Genomic DNA, 15,832 nt, shown 5'->3' on the forward strand with positions numbered 1-15,832 from the left:
GTCAAACTGACTGGTGAGACAGGTGGCCTCAGCTACTGGGAGGCTTTACTGAGCTGGTCACTCACTCCCTCACCACAGGGAGTCACAAATATGGTCCAGACACTGCATCTGACTGCAATAATAGTCTGGCCCTGGAGTGATCTAGCCAGTCTCACAGGGACCAAAAATTCAACACACAGCAGCAACTATGCAGCTCAACACAACTTCACAGACTTTAGCAAGTATGAAATGACTGCGCAGTAACCGCCAGTACCATGCAGTCCCAGTGCCGCATGGGTCATTTCTGACTCTACTGTGCAGTAGCAGCGAGCTACTGCACAGTAGTGCCGGTATCACAGATTCACAGAAGCTTAGGGCTGGAAGGGACCTTGTGAGATAATTGGGTCCAGCCCCCCTTGCTCTGGACAGACTGCTGGGGTTAAATAACCCCAGCAAGATGTGTGTCCAGTCTCCTTTTGAAGATCTCCAGGGTAGATGCCTGTACCACCACCACTGGGAATCTATTCCAAAGTCTGGTTACATGAACCATGAAGAGGTTTTTCCTTATATCTAGCATGAAGCCTTCTTCTAGGTGTTTATGAACATTGCTCCTGGTTTTCCCCTGGTGCGCTTTGGTGAATAGTTGTTTGCCTAGCCCCTGATGCTCTCCCCTGATATATTTGGAAGCTGCCACCAAATCCCCCTGAAGTCATCTTTTGTAGGCTGAATGGTCCCATACCTGTCAGCCTTTCCTTGTATGGCTTGCTCTTCAGGCCTATAATCATATGAGTGGCTCTGCTCTGGACTCTCTTAAGCTTCTCCACATCCTTCTTGAAACATGGCACCCAGAACTAGATGCAGTACTCCAACTGTGGCCTCACCAATTCCAAGGAGAGCGGGAGAATAACTCCCCTAGTTTTGCTTGAGATGCATCGGTTGATGCATGCCAGCGTATTGTTCACTCTGCTAACTGTGGCATCACGCTGGTGGCACATATTCATTTTATGGTCAATTATGACTCCCAGGTCCCTTTTGGACGTTAAGCTAGCTGGTGTAGCACCACTGAGCCTGTAAGTTTGTTGTGGACTTTTCCTCTCCAGATGGAGCACTTTCCACTTCTCAGTGTTGAACAGCATCTGGTTCTGGCTACCCATCTCACTGATCTGTTTGGTTTCGCCTAGATCATCAGCCTACCCTGATGCATGGCTGCACATCCCCAGAGCTTAATGTCATTGGTGAACTTTGCCAGTGCTTTTCACCCTCACATCCAGATCATTGATAAAGGTGTTAAAAAGCACTGTTCCAAGTACCAACCTCTGGGGGACCCCACTGGCTACCTTCCGCCAGGTCAACACAGATCCATCTATTAGTACTCTCTGGGTCCGACCTCACAGCCAGTATCCCATCCGTCTAACTGTTGAATTGTTGAGCCCATAATTCCCTAGTTCAGGGGTCAGCAACCTCTGGCACACGTGCCAAGCATGCTACGCAAGGCCATTTTGCTTGGCACACCACCACCAGCCTGGGCTCTAAGCAGCTGCTGCCAGCCATGGAGCCCAGGCTGCTCCCAGCTGGGAGGCTGCAAGCCCTGCTGTAAGCACATCAGGCTCCGTTGGCTGACTGTAGTCGGGAAGCTGCAAACAGCTGCTCCAGGCTCCAGCATGTCAGCACTCTGGCACCTTCCAAGGTAGACATTGTGGTTTTTTCAGCACTCTGGCCAAAAAATGTTGTCTACCCCTGCCCTAGTTTTACCTTGAGAGCCTCATGGGGCACCAAGTGAAAGGTCTTCATAAAGTCCAAGTAAATTACGTCAACCTCATCTCCCTTATCCAGGTGGTGAGTAACCTGGTCATAGAAGGAAATGAGGTTAGTCAGACATGACCTACCCATGACAAACCATGCTGGCTGTTGTTCAGAATTTTGCCTTCTACTAGTTTATCACATATGGACTCCTTGAGAAATTTTTCAAGGATTTTTCCTGGGATTAAGGTCAGGCTGATCAGCCTCTGGTTCCCTGGGTCCTCTCTCTTCCCCTTCTTGAAGATGGGCACAACATTGGCCTTCTTCCAGTCTTCTGAGACCTCTCCTGAGCACCACAAATTCTCAAAGAGGTTCACCAGTGGTCCTGCAATGACTTCAGCTAGTCACAGTTCATGCCTGCTGATGTTGCGTCCCTGTAGCTCATCACTGCAGTGACATAGTGTCTCATGTAGACGTAAAACATAACATAGAATGCAGGGGCCTGCAGGGCAGTGCAATATAAAAGAAGTGGTGGAGGGAATGGACTTGCTGGGCTCCCCTCAGGAAAAGCGAGGCAAGGCACCTGCAACTGGGGGCCCCCCACCATGGGGAACAACAAATTGTCATACAAGGCAGTGGCAGAGCGGGCACATAACAACAGCAGCAGTTCTCAACCAGGGTGCCCTGACCCTTTGCGATGCCTTGAGAGCCTTCGAGGGGTGGTGTGGGTTGCCACACGATGTTACAAAGCACACACGACTCCTGTGATAAACCCAGGGAGTTTCAAGAGGAATTCCTAGGTGCCAAACCTTCTGGCCTGCTGTGGGCCGAGTCCTTCGCAACAGCAGAATTGCTATAGTGTTTTTCTGCAGTCAGAAAGCAAAGGAAAGCTGAGCCCTGGCCTCTTCCAAGAGAGACCCCTCAAGTCTAGTCCACCTAGGCGAACCTCAAGTCTATTGCGGGGGAGGGTGATTTTCCAGTCTAAAAGGTTGAGAACATGGCCTTAAGGACAGCGGGGAGAGTGCTGGGACCTGACAGGCCTACTTGACACATACTGGGAATTTGGCATAGGTGGCAGAAAGTCGGGGCTAACAGGGCTTAGCCCCCACAAAACTAATTTTGTGGTGGCCAGTGACAGCGCCACCACCACGCCTCGCTGCCACAGCACTGCACCCAGTGCCCCCACCGTCTGCTCTGCTGCCACCGTGCGTACAGCAACAGTGCATGCCCGGGGTGGAGAGCAGAGCGCACCAGATAGTCCCCACTGGCCCTCCAACGAGTCCAAGGAGCCGGTGGACACTGCCCAGTAAAACTCTGCCTGGAGACGCGAATGGACCAGGGACAGGAACGGCCCCGCAGTCCTCGGAGGCTCCTCCCGGCCAGAGCCTCCTTCGTGGTGAGATGTACTGCCAGCATAGGCAGGGCCGGGCTCTTTGATATGCCATGGGGACCAGCCAAGTAAAGCTATAAGCCCCCTTGGCGATGGGGGCCACTAGGGGCCTAGCGCCCATTCCTCGGGACAAATAAAAACACAACGGGGACGGGAGCGAGGGTTTCTGAGGCGACACCAAGCTGAGTGCACTGGACAAGCACCCCAGGACCTCGCACGGGGCCAGTGGATGTTGCCCGGGGCGTGAAGGGACCAGGGACAGGGGACCAGCCCGGAGCCTGCCTGGTGCCTGGCTGCAGGGCCGGGGTCTGGCCGGAGGCTGGGCACAGCCCGCCATCCCCCCCCCGGCGGCGGCGGCAGCAGCAGCGGGCGGGCGGGCGGGGGGGAGGCACAGAGCGCGGGGCCGGGCTCGCGCAGCCCTTTCGGTTTCGTTTCCCCGGGCTGGGCGCCGCCTCAGGACCGGCGAGAGGCGGCGGCGCGGGGCGATGCGGCGGGGTCGCGGCCGAGCGGGAGCGGGAGCGGGGGCCAGCCGGAGCCCCTGGCGCGGGCCGCAGCGCAGCTTCCCGCCGCAGCCGCAGTCGCCTGCGCGGGACTGGCCCGGCACGGCCGCGCTGGCCATGGCGCTGCCGCCGCCGGCGCCGGCCGGGCTGGGGGCGCGGGCGCTGCAGGCGCTGTGCCGGGCCGGAGGCTGCCTGGAGCAGGGCGAGCTGCAGCGGCGGCTGGCGGCGCCGCCCGAGGAGCTGGCGCGGGAGCTGCGGGACGCGCGGAGGTTCGTGCTGGCCAGCCGGACCGGCCCCGGCCCCGGCCCCGGCCCCGTCGTCGTCGTGGTGGCCGCCAGTGCCGTGCGCCTCTGCCCCGAGCCCCTGGCGGGCTGCGCCGGCGCCTGCGGCCGCCTCCACCTCTGCAAGTTCTTTGTCTACGGCTGCTGCCGCAACCAGCGCGCAGGGTGAGCGCCCGGCCCCAGCCCCCCAAACCCCTGGGCACCCCCAGCCCCCGCATACCCCCAGGCACCCCAAGCCCCTGGTACTCGGGGGCACCCCAGAGCACCCCCAGCCCCAGGTACCCTGAGACCGTGGTGCCCCCCGCCAAGGACATTTCCCCCCAGTGCCCCATCACCCTGTGGGCTAGGACCCCCCCCCCCCCTTCGGCTTTGCCCCATGCTGCTGGACATCCTGGGCTGGCCATGACCTGCCTCCCTAGGAGGCCTCCCTGACCCCTCTGCTCCCACCCCATGCCCCCCAGAGCAACTGTCCCTAGGCACGGGTACTTCCCGCCCTCCTGCAAGGGCCCCAGGGGATAGCAGCCGTAGAGCCGGGCGGGGCACCTTATCAAGCCCTGACTTTGTGGCAGGGTTCCTTTAGGAAATGGGCACCCCTTTGTGTGGGGAGATCCTTACTTTGAAGCCGATTTAAATTTATTGCGGGATTGGACAGTTAAATCTGTTGCGTGATTCGCCAGTGAATGTCACGATCATTACTTTGCACAGGGCCAACCTAAATTTAGCGTGTGATTTGCCAGTGAATGTCGTGACCGTTGCTTTGTAAGTGAGGCTGGTCTAAATTTATTGCACAGTTCACCAGTCAAATTTATTGCGTGGTTCACCAGTCAAGTTTATTGCACGGGTCATCTGTGAACGTTGTGATCGGGACTTTACATACAGGGTTGGTCTAAATTTATTGTGTGATTCACCCGTTAAATTTATTGCGCAGCTCTCTAGTAAACGTTGTGATTATTACTTAGCTGGTTGGGCTGGTCTAAATTTTTTGCAGTTTACCAGTGAATGGTGTGATCGTTACTTTGCAGATGGGGCCAGCCTAAATTTATTGCGCACTTTGCTGACTAATGGTGTGGTCATTAGTTTGCACCGGTCTGGATTTATTGTGCAATGCATTGGCTAAGTTTATTGCACTATTCGCCAGTGAATGGCATGATCATTACTTTGCACGGGTGGCCAGTCTAAATTTATTGCGTGATTTCCCAGTCAGTTGTCACATATGTAATGTGTTGCAGGGGACGTGGGTTGCTGTTTGGTAGGTGAGCACGTTGCTCAGGGGTTCAGTGGTTATTAGGGCTGTGTGAAATTTTGCCAGGTGTTTTGTTTTGAAGCTGTTTCAACAGGTTTTGAGCTTGAGACAGCGAAATCGAAATGAAACAAAAGGCTTCAAAACAACTTCAAAAAGAATTGAGGGCACTTGAAGCTTGGCTTGCTTGCACCTAACAGAAACTAAGGAGAGGGAAAGGGAAGAGTGGGGGGAAGGACTGCTCTAATATTGACTGTGTAGCTGACAAGTGATTGTAATTCTTCCCTGAGGTCCCTTCCAATTCCAGTGCTCTGGAGGGATGGAAAAACAGCACAAAAAGCATTGCTTGAACTGAGGTTTCTCTGTGCCTTCATGCTTACAAGTGACATGAGTTTTTCTCTGAACAGTTTGAGGTTCAGTTTCCCTCAAACTCCTGCACCTGTCTCCTTGAAACTTGGCAGGTTTCATGGCCTCATAAGGGGGCTGCCATCCATGCTCTTTTCATTTGAATCAGGAAAGAAATGACAGAGTTACAGGCATTTTTGTGATTCTCTATTATAGCCTATGTACGAAATGTCAAAACAGCAAAACAGTTTTGATGAAACAAAATGGAACAGTGCTTCAAAACAGCGAAACAAAACAGTGTTCCTTCGAAACAGTGAAATGGAAGTCGAAACGAAGTGGTGCTGTTTCGCACAGCCCTATCGCTGTTTCCATCTAGTGCAATTCAGCTCTTCCATCAAAGGGATTCAGAAGGCATGTCATATGAGGAAGGCTACCTGGACATGTCTACAGTCTGTACCATAAAGTGGGGGGAGACCTTTAACAACCGAGGGCAGAGTTGGAGTAGAGAATAAGGTTCTTTACTTTCAGATGTGAGGGCTTCAGAAAGTTGGAGACCTGTCAGGTTGCCCACTTTTTACAGGTGGGATGGTTGCTGGGTGCAGCATGAGGGTAGTTGCAATTTTTCTCCTGTCCATTTTGTCATTTAAAGTGAACAATGGCTTTTATTGATGTTGATAGTATTATAGAGGCATCTGTTACACTAACCTTGGGCAGAGGAATTTGGAAAACGGGATGCTTGCTGGTTTTTGTCTTGGCTTCAACAGTTACAGCCCAACTTTTCACTGTATCTCCTACTCCCAGTTTTTGCTTTCAGGGCATTTCCTGGAGTGAAGGTTTCCCGTAGGGGCTCAGTGTAGTACTAGAACAGTTCTCAGCCTTTTTTGGACTTGCAGCACCCCTCAGGACAGCCCTTCTAATAGTTTCCTCCTGGAATAAGCACTGCTTTGTCCCCAGCTGGAAAAAAATGAAATGTCTGCTTGATGTGATTTAAGCCATAGAGTGTGATATACTCAGAATTATGTATTTATGTAGGCCACATAGTCCTAAAGGTACAGAGCAAGATAAAATAGCTCACATGCTTTGCAATGATTGTGTAAACCATAGAAGAGAGAGAAATGCATTGCAATTGTGCAACTGCATTTATTGAGAGGAAGTGAACATGCTTAATTAAATTAATGTGTTGCACCATTTTTGAAGAGAGCTCTGTGTAATCAAAACTTATCAGATAAAAACATAAACATTTATTTTCAGTAGATTGCTAATACACTTCTGGATACTAAATAAATATTTCATAAAAAGCTTCACTTACAACAAGGTAGTTTGCTGGATTGGGTGACTCTTCATCAGATACCATTAGATCTAAGGAAGTAGAGTGATTCTAAAGAGGATCTAAGGAAGAAGGGCCCTTATAAAGAGGATGAAGATAGCCTGTTTGCTGTCCCCACAGGGGACAGGACTAGGAGCAGTGGCCTCATGTGCACCAAAAGAAATTTAGGTTGGATATGAGGAACAACCTGCAGACTTTGAGGGTGGCCGAACATTGGGACAAGCTACCCAGAGAAGTTGTGGACTCTTCATCCCTGGAACTTCACATGAGCAGGTTGAACCAACCTTGGGCTGGGATGGTTTAGTCAGTGATGATCTTGCCTTGAGCAGGGGGCTAGACTAGATGACTTCATGAGGTGCCTTCCAGCTCTGCTTTCCTATGATTCTAAGCAAACTTAATTTTTTGCCTCAACTCACCATTTCCTGCTTGATATCAGTTATTTCCCTTCCCAGTCCACCCTACTTTCTTTCTGAGCAGCTAGCAGACTGGTTTGAATTCTGACCACATTCACTGGTTTATTCACATGGTTTGATTTACACTGGTGGTTGTGGCTTTAGCAGATCACTTTCTGCCTGCTTCATGTGAATGTGCAATTTATAGACTAACTGTGAATGGTGGCCATAATATGGTGTGTGTTGTTCCTGTAATATATTTTTAAAGCAGTGGGAACAGGTGGTATATACAGACAATCTAACATTAGCATTTTTATGTAGAAGCTACAACAATGAATCCATAAATAAATAACCAGCAGCCAGGTTTATGTCCGATCATGCATTTTTAGTTAAGATGAAGGTGAAAGGTAGCCTACCAGAGGAAGGGGTGTAGTTGAGTAAAGGACCTAGAATGAAGTGTGGATGGATGATTGACTCTGAAAAATTATTTCCTTGTTTTTGGGGGTTAAGTTGTAAGTTGTTTTTTCCCCGCCCCCAAATACACTTGTACTCTTCCCTTCTTGCCCACTTTTGTTAGAGGTCTTATGTCTTGTTTGCCCCTTGCAGAGATGTTTTCCTCCAACCCTGTTACTCTGTTCAATGGATCAACAGTATCCAAACCACAGAGTCATTGGATCTGGCCTGCGGAGCTGGGGGGCTCCACTTGCACCAGTCAGGGGATGGAGAAGAGGTGGTGAGGGCAACAGTGGCAGGGCGGAAGCATTGGTTTGCCTTGGATGCAACCTAAATTGATCTGGCCTGCCACTGCAAAACCTTGCTGACCCCTGCTCTGTCTTAATTTGTGCTCAGCCTAGGTCAGGGGGTGGCTACCTTTTCCTACAGTAGGCTGTCAGTCCTCTGCTGCATCCCAGCTCTGTGAAGGACTATGATCTCACCCTCCTCATACAGCTTCTGAAAAATGTGTCACTGAAAACTGTGGTCAAAGACAATGCTGAGTGGTGAAGCCAGCAGCAAGCAAACAGTGAGCAGAGGCTGCAGTGGGGAGGGGGAGGGAAGAGCCCTTTGCTTTGAGCTGGAATCCTACAGAGCCCTCCGCAATATGCCTGCAGCATGGGGTTGGCCTCCAATGTGGAATGCGGGCTGGATTCACATTCATACTCTGTGGCTTAAATCATGTATCTAATCCAAGAGGGATCAGCATGCCATTAGTAAAACACAGACTGGATCATGAGCTGGATCCAGTCTGTGGATCTCTGCCTACATCATTCACTGTTCACCTATTAGTTGAGGAGAGGAAGGAATAAGGTAGCATTTCAGACAGATCAGTAGGGAGAGCAAGTTTTATATAAGCAAGGTGAGGAGCATGAGAATGCTGTGTGGACTGAGTTTAGGGAGAGAACACCAACTTTGTCATGTGCTCCTTTCCTTAAACTTGTCTCTTACGGACTGCAAATATGTGCGTGTTGGGGAGTTTGTCTGACTGCACCCCATTTACGTAATGTCTTCTGGGTGAGAAAATTATACAGAGTAGAGCAGAATACAATCTTAATATTTGTTTACTTCTGAATACTCAAAAGATATTTCTAATTCCTTATACTAACAACACAGTAAAGTGTGTGCATGCTTGCAGGATTCAACCTAGTGGGGGAAAAATGCTACTAGCACAGTAAAATTGTCTGAGGACTAGAGGCTTGGTTAAAGCGCAACAAAAACAACTTAAAATCTCCAGTGCAAACATGCCATAATTTAAAAGTAATCTTCAATTATGCAGTCACATTGGGCATCATCACATGTGCTCTGGAGTGGGGGGCGAGGGGTGGTGCTTTAATTAGAGCGGCTCTCGGGAGCATCTCGTGTATTCAGCATCCTGCACTTCAATATGGTGGCCGGGGCAGTTTAATTAAAGCTCATTCAATGAGTTAAAGTGCCCCTGCCACCATTTTAAAGTGTGGGGAGGCTGAATACATGCGATGCCGAGGCTGCTTGTGCGCTAATTAGCATGCTCCAGCAGGCTCGATCAATCAAGTCTGCTGGGATGTGTTCTAAATCAAACATGTTGGAGCAGGCATCAGGCACATGCCGTTGTGCTCAAGACACCGATAATAGGCAGCAAACATGCAGAACCACCAGGATTGTTTATATGTATGAGGCACTCAGGAAATTCCATACAGAATTTGAATATTTCATATTGCTCAAGTTTAGGACTATAATGTCAATGGGTGATTTGGAAATGTAGACTGTTATTCTTGCTCCTTCTCTATTAAGTGAATATAATTACCAGGTGATCTGGTATTTATAAGCACTATTGTTGGCATTCTGTAATACTGCCAATGAGTTTTCAGTAATTATGGCAGTAAATTGGAAATGGTATGGTAATGATCCTCTGAGTAATTTTTCTCTGAGACTAGTTAGTTTTGTGTGCAGTATAAATTGTTCAATCTAACGTATCTCCTCTAGTGAAACTATGCTGATTCAGTTCACTTTCTTATGTGTCTGGCTTCTTAAACATGTAGGAAAGAATGCAAATTTATTCATAACCTACGATCGGAGCATAACTTACCTGTTCTGAAACACCATGGGCTTGAGTGCTTAAATGATGATGAACTGTGCCAACTTCTGCTTCAGAATGATCCTTCACTTTTACCTGAGGTAAGCACTACTGCAGAATTTGCTGCTTCCTTTACAGTGTGTGTCACAAAAGAAGTAGCATTGAATCATAAAGTTGGACTGGACCTCAGTGCTCATCTGATTTTAGCATTTGCTCTTTCCTAGAGCTGGCTAAATCCAGATATCGTACAGTTACATCCTGTGATGAGGAAAGTAATAAACAACTTGAGCCCATGTATATTCTTGTATGGACTTATCTTCACCTACTCTGAATAATTTCAGTAAAGTCAATGAGATTACTCATGTTCTTGAAGTTAAGCATGTGTAGGCATGTGTATGATCAGAGCCTTTGATTGTACATATCTCCTTTATAACTCTTGTTTTTGGATATCTTCATTGACCCAAGACCTCTACTATGTCAATTTCTTAAATCAGTGACGGATTGCAATTCAGATTACAATGTACTGACAGAATTTGGGGGCAATAAAGTTTGAAGTATTAGTACTGGGATTTAATTATTTGGTAGGTCTTCTAAGACCCAAATCCACTGAACATTAGAGGTGTGCAAAGCGGGTCCTATTCAATTCGGATACGGCCCAAATTGGGGACAGTGATTCGATTAATTGATTCTGATCATTGTCCCTGATTCAATTCAGCTGAATCTGAAGATTCGATGCTGTTTCGGAGAATCGGTGATTTGGCCATAGACATAGCTTTAAATGTTTTTTCTACATATCTTGAGGTACCAGCGTGGCTTGTGAACGCTGCAATACTGGGGCGCATGGAGCGTCCCACAGGATCGTGGGAATGCCCTCCATGTGCTCAGTGGCGAACCCGGAAGTGGACTGGAAGTACTTTTGGCCCACTTCTGGGTCCACCAGAGAGCATGACCCAGGAGGCACCAGTTGCTGAGCCGGTGAGTCATGAGGGGTCCCCCTGCGCACTCCCCGGTAGACCTGGAAGTGAACTGGAAGTGCTTCTGGTCCACTTCCAGGTCTGCTGCCGAGCGTGCTGTGGAGCCTCCTGCACTCCTGTGAGATGCTCCATCCGCCCCAGCATCACAGCTGTCTGGTACCTTGAGGTATGTAGAAAAAATATTTAAAGCTGTGTCTATGTCTGAATCACCAAATCTTTCCAAATGTCTCCCAATCAATTCAGAGGGTTCTGATTCAATTCGGAGAGATTCAAGGGTCCTTAGATTTGGTCACCCAATTGGCTTGAATCTCTGCCAAATCGAATTGGGGACCAAACTTCACACAGCCCCGTTGAACATGCAAATAATTTATTGAAAACAACTAGTGCTACAGACAGACTGATTTGACAGATCTTGAATGATCTTTAAATGCTCTAATGTAAACACAGCAGCATTTGCATACCAGTATACAACACAACTTTTGTATTGCCTTTTAGAAAGCATTCTTTTCATATCCATAATATATGTCTATAGTAACCTCCATAGCATGAGCATGAAACCTCCATTTAGAAAAGATTTTTCAAAAGAAACTAATAGTCTTACTTTTTATGGTAGATTATCATCAATAAATGTTTAAAATAAAAAAACAAAAAAAAACAACCTTACCTTCTATTAATACTAAGTTGAGGAATCCCTGGCACTGAAATTAAGAAGCTAAAGAGTTAAGGTTCCCACAGCAACTTGAGTTCAACCACACTACATGCATGTGACTTGGAGTATAATCCTATTTGCCATCATAGAAGTGAACCACATATAGAAGTTTTAGACATAGTTACTTCTGATCTGTTAAAGATCCATTTGGACATTAACAGGCATACAGAAAACTCCATAAAAACTATAAGCAAATATCCTATTACAGTATTAGAAAAATCTAGATTTTAGAAATTAATGTGTGTTTTTATCAAAGGCAAATTGTTCTTTTATTTAAAAAGAAATGATCAAAATACACTACTTTTGCTGAAACTGATATCCCTTTTTCCCCCCCCCTCCCAACTCCAGATATGTCCGCATTATAACAGAGGTGATGGACCCCACGGGTCTTGTAACTTTAAGACAATCTGTATCAAACTTCACATTTGCCAGCACTATTTGCTGGGAGACTGCAGATTCGGCAGTAACTGCAAACGATTACATGACATTTTTAATCCAGAATGTTATGAAAAACTGGAGAAACGTGGAATGAGCTCAGACCTGATTAGCAGACTGCCCTCCATCTTCAGGAACGTGTATGACATCAAAAATGGCAACTCCTCACCAACCAAAGGTAGAACACTTATATTATTTTTTTTTAAATGGAGTAAAGAGTCAACCTAGTGAGCACAGCATTAGCTCAGATCTCTGCTACTTAGAAGAAGGTAAATTTAAGATTTAGCTCTTTCTTTTGGCAGGGTCTTATTTCACCCAGGGGGTACAGCAGTGTGTGTGCGTATGCACACAGGCACACTATGAGACGTGTGTGTGTGTGTATATATGTATATATAGAAAGAGAGTCCATTCACAGTTGTTTGAAAGGCATTTTGAGGGTAAAGGCAATTAACATTATTCAAGACCCTTATTTAACCATGAGGCAGAAGAGTAAGATTTAGATAATAGATTCACTGTAGTTCTTTGGGCAAAGTGGAGGAAGGGGGTGAGACCAACATAAAGACAAGGAATGCTTTTCTTGGTGTGGTTTTGAATGTTCTTTTTCTCCATCTTTATCTAACCAGTATTCAGCATGAGAAGCAATGGAGAGCAGGGTAGTAGCTTTCAGTTTGTTTTCATTTTGTTTCCACTGAAGGTCTTTAAAATACTTTAAGTGTAATCAAAGAGCACATAGAAAACTAAAGTATGTAGCTGTCCCTTTCCTCCTGTCCAGCTCTTTTATGTATTCTTTAAATGACAGGGGTTCCAAACTGTAGACTGGGGTGGGCAAAATACAGGCTGCCAAGGGATTTTATCCAGCCTGCAGAAGGTCCCTTGGTCCCATGTGGCCCTGGTGTGGGGGGGCAGCCTGGACTATGGTGCATTCAGCCAGCCCTGTTGCCCCTGGGCACGCAGCAGGGCTGGAACAGTGCAGGAGATGGACTGGCTTCCCAGCAGCCGTGGCTTCGCTTGGCTCCTGGCTGCCACCCCTGCTGTCTGGGCACCCCAGCTCATCCATTCTGCACCCATTGCTGGGGATGGGACCTGTGTGGGCGGGGCCCGCAGCCAGGCCATGGGATGGGGCCACAGGTGGCCAGGTGCTGGGGCCAGGATTGTGTGTCATGGTGCTCTGGCCGTGTTGGGGCAGTGAGAACATGTGGTTGAGGCCTGTGGTAGAGCCAGTTCTGGGCTCAGGCCAGATGAGTGCCAGTTCTGTGGGCAGCTGTGTGCAGGGAGCAAATCACTGCTGTGCCCCGGGCCCTGGCTCCAGCCCCACGTTGTTTCTGCCTCAAGATCTTGGCCCTACCTGCCTGTCCTGCTCATAGAGGCAGCTCCCCATGTGCCCAGGGCAGAGCTGCAGTTTGCTCCCTGCACGCCTCTTCCCGCGGAACCAGCTCCTGTCTCGGGTGTGTATCATGGCTCTGCCCCAGGCCCTGGAGTCTTGGTCCTGCTTGCCCATCTCGCTCTTGGATGCCACTCCCTGCTTGCCTGCCCATGGCTGCCACCCAGCTGAGCATGAAGCAAAGCCACTTTTGGTGAACTGTTGCAGGTGGGGGGATGTGCTGACCCAGCCTGAGACAGCTCGCCAAAACTCCCTAAGTGGCTCTCGGGCTCAAATAATTTACCACCCCTGCTATAGACTCTGGGTTAACAGATTTCTAGGTGAATAGCTGTTTAGGATAACCACCTTGCTTTAAAGGAGGGGTGGCCAACCTGCAACATAGGCAAGGCAAATAGGACAGGCAGCCTCTGTGTGTGGCATGTAGCAGGTTGGGGGTGGGTAGAGCAAGAAGCAGAAAGCAAAGCAGTAGATCAGGCAAGAAGCACAGGGTAGAAAGCAAAGTAGCAGGTTGGGCAGGGGAAGAGAACTGGAGTGGCACTTCGGTGTGGGGTTAATTTGTAACATGCTTCCCAAAACAAAATGGTTGGCCTCCACTGCTCTGGAGTGTCCAGAAACAACAAGGTTGTTGCTCTGCAGTAGCAATTTAAGTGATATCTGTTTCTCATGTTATTAAGCCAAGTCAGTCTGACTTGTGACTTGTAAGCTGATCCTAAGTGTTGGCCAGGGGGTGGAGGCAGGATTCCTAGGTTCCAACTCCTCCATTGACTTACTGTGTAAAGTGATTTACCCTGTCTGCCTTATTTTTAACTCTCGTTTTGATTCTTTAATTATTGCAGTACAGCTACAAATTGAATTCAAGAGACTACACAGGCACACAGAGGCCAAACTCGCAAGATGATGAATAATGAAATTTGTTAGTGGGGTGTAAGAACAGCAACTGCTTCTGCTGCCTGTGGAGCTGCCACAGCTGGCTCAGCCCCTGCTGTCCCCATATGCAGCCTCTGGCTGTTGCACCTCTGGCTTCTTAGATAGCCTAAGATGCAGCTTAGGCCAAATTGGGACTCCAAAAAAGGTCGGGGACCTCTTTTAAACTGCCTAATTGCTTGGACAAGACAACAACGGCTATAGCTAGTTTATGCCACTTAAAGTCCCATCTGAACTCTGTGTTATGACCTCGTTAGAGGATAACTGTTGTAATTGTCTTTGATTATGTGTACAAGGGCAGCTTATACCTTAGTGCTCAGAGCCCTTTAGTTACAGAGCCTTTCTTTGTTTGTCTTTTAACCATATTTGTGCTTTTTGGGAGCATTTGTCAAAACTGAACCTACAAAAGCTATTTATAAAAGAGCAACTCTGTTTTTCCTTTTGTAGTGAAAGGCGACAGTCTGAATGAGGTATCCACAATTCCAAATAATAATGAAAAATTGGAAGAGATCTGCTTATATCACATAAGGCGAAGTTGTAGTTTCCTAGGTAAGTCATGATGCTGGTAAGACTCATAGCTTTCATTTTTCCTTTTCTTAGTAAGGAGTGTAATAAAATAACAAATGTTCTTGGGAAAGCAGGTGGAGAACTTCTGGCTTACCTGGGATCCTGGTTCTCTCTGTTAAAAATAGCAAATTCTCTGATTTAAACCCCCCCCAAATCTGCATTTTTCTGCAATTAAAATGAAATGCCACTAATATATATAGTTACAATTTTAAAGCAATTTGGAAACATAAAGTGTACCTATAATACAATAATATAGTAATTTATAATAAAATAAATTATAAATACCTATAAATTTTGGCATGTGATTTTGGGTTTTTTATCATGGAAAATAAGAGCTCCCTCTGCCCCCTTCGCTCACCAGGACATGGGTCTAGCTACGGCTGTACCCCCCTTACTGCTTTATGGTGCTGAGCAGCCCTGATATGCTGGTACCCTGCCAATGCCATTGCCCCTCACTCCCCACCCACAGACCCCTTCCGCCCTCCCCCAGCCCTGGTGGAGGGGGCCTCCAGCTGGCGGGGCTATTGAGTCAGGGACCCACATCCTGAGCCCCGGCTATTGTCTGCAGGATGTGGCAGCTGTTGTGGTGGAGCAGAGCATGGAGCCTGGCTCCCTCTCCCTCATGGATGGCATGGCTGGAGCGTAGCACATAGGAGTGGGGCAGCACGGATGCGGGCTTGGGGAGGGGGGCTGGCGCCTAGCCACTGCAAGCAGTCCTGGGGTGGGGTATGGGGGGGAGGGGCACGCGCCCCCAATTTGCATGTAGGTTGGGCTTCGGCTTCCCACCCTGCTGCCCTCCCCCTGGGGTCTCTGTGGGCCAGCAGGCAGGACCCTATGTGGCAGGGCAGAGTGGGGCTGGGTGCTGCCACTGCAAGCCCCACACCACCGTGGTGAGGTGCCCTCCATACCGCCACCCTCGCTGCTGCCAGGCAGGGGGCACCTAGCCATGGCAGCATCAGGCTCCCGGCAGCATTGAGCTTCCCTGTCCCACCCCGCTTTGCTGGGTCCCACCTTCTGGGTCGTGGAGGCCTGTGGGGAGGGCAGCAGGGCAGGGAGCCTGAGCCCACAGTAGGCAGCCCACCCTTGCCCTGCACACAGAT

The 15,832-nt window shown here is 48.6% G+C and overlaps 1 protein-coding gene across 1 annotated transcript in view; it reads left to right on the top strand.

Annotated features, from left to right (window-relative positions):
* The first annotated feature begins 3,553 nt into the window (after positions 1-3,553).
* LOC102565366 (protein mono-ADP-ribosyltransferase PARP12) overlaps positions 3,554-15,832 on the top strand; it is a 36,954-nt gene continuing 24,675 nt past the window's right edge. Inside the window, exons 1-4 of the mRNA XM_059726449.1 lie at positions 3,554-4,055; positions 9,708-9,843; positions 11,774-12,038; positions 14,613-14,714. Of these exons, the coding sequence (XP_059582432.1) occupies positions 3,595-4,055; positions 9,708-9,843; positions 11,774-12,038; positions 14,613-14,714 (964 nt within the window). The 5' untranslated portion in view covers positions 3,554-3,594. The remainder of the gene's footprint in view (positions 4,056-9,707; positions 9,844-11,773; positions 12,039-14,612; positions 14,715-15,832) is intronic.

The sequence above is a fragment of the Alligator mississippiensis genome, chromosome 4 (assembly GCF_030867095.1).
Source record: "Alligator mississippiensis isolate rAllMis1 chromosome 4, rAllMis1, whole genome shotgun sequence".
Classification (NCBI taxonomy): domain Eukaryota; kingdom Metazoa; phylum Chordata; order Crocodylia; family Alligatoridae; genus Alligator; species Alligator mississippiensis.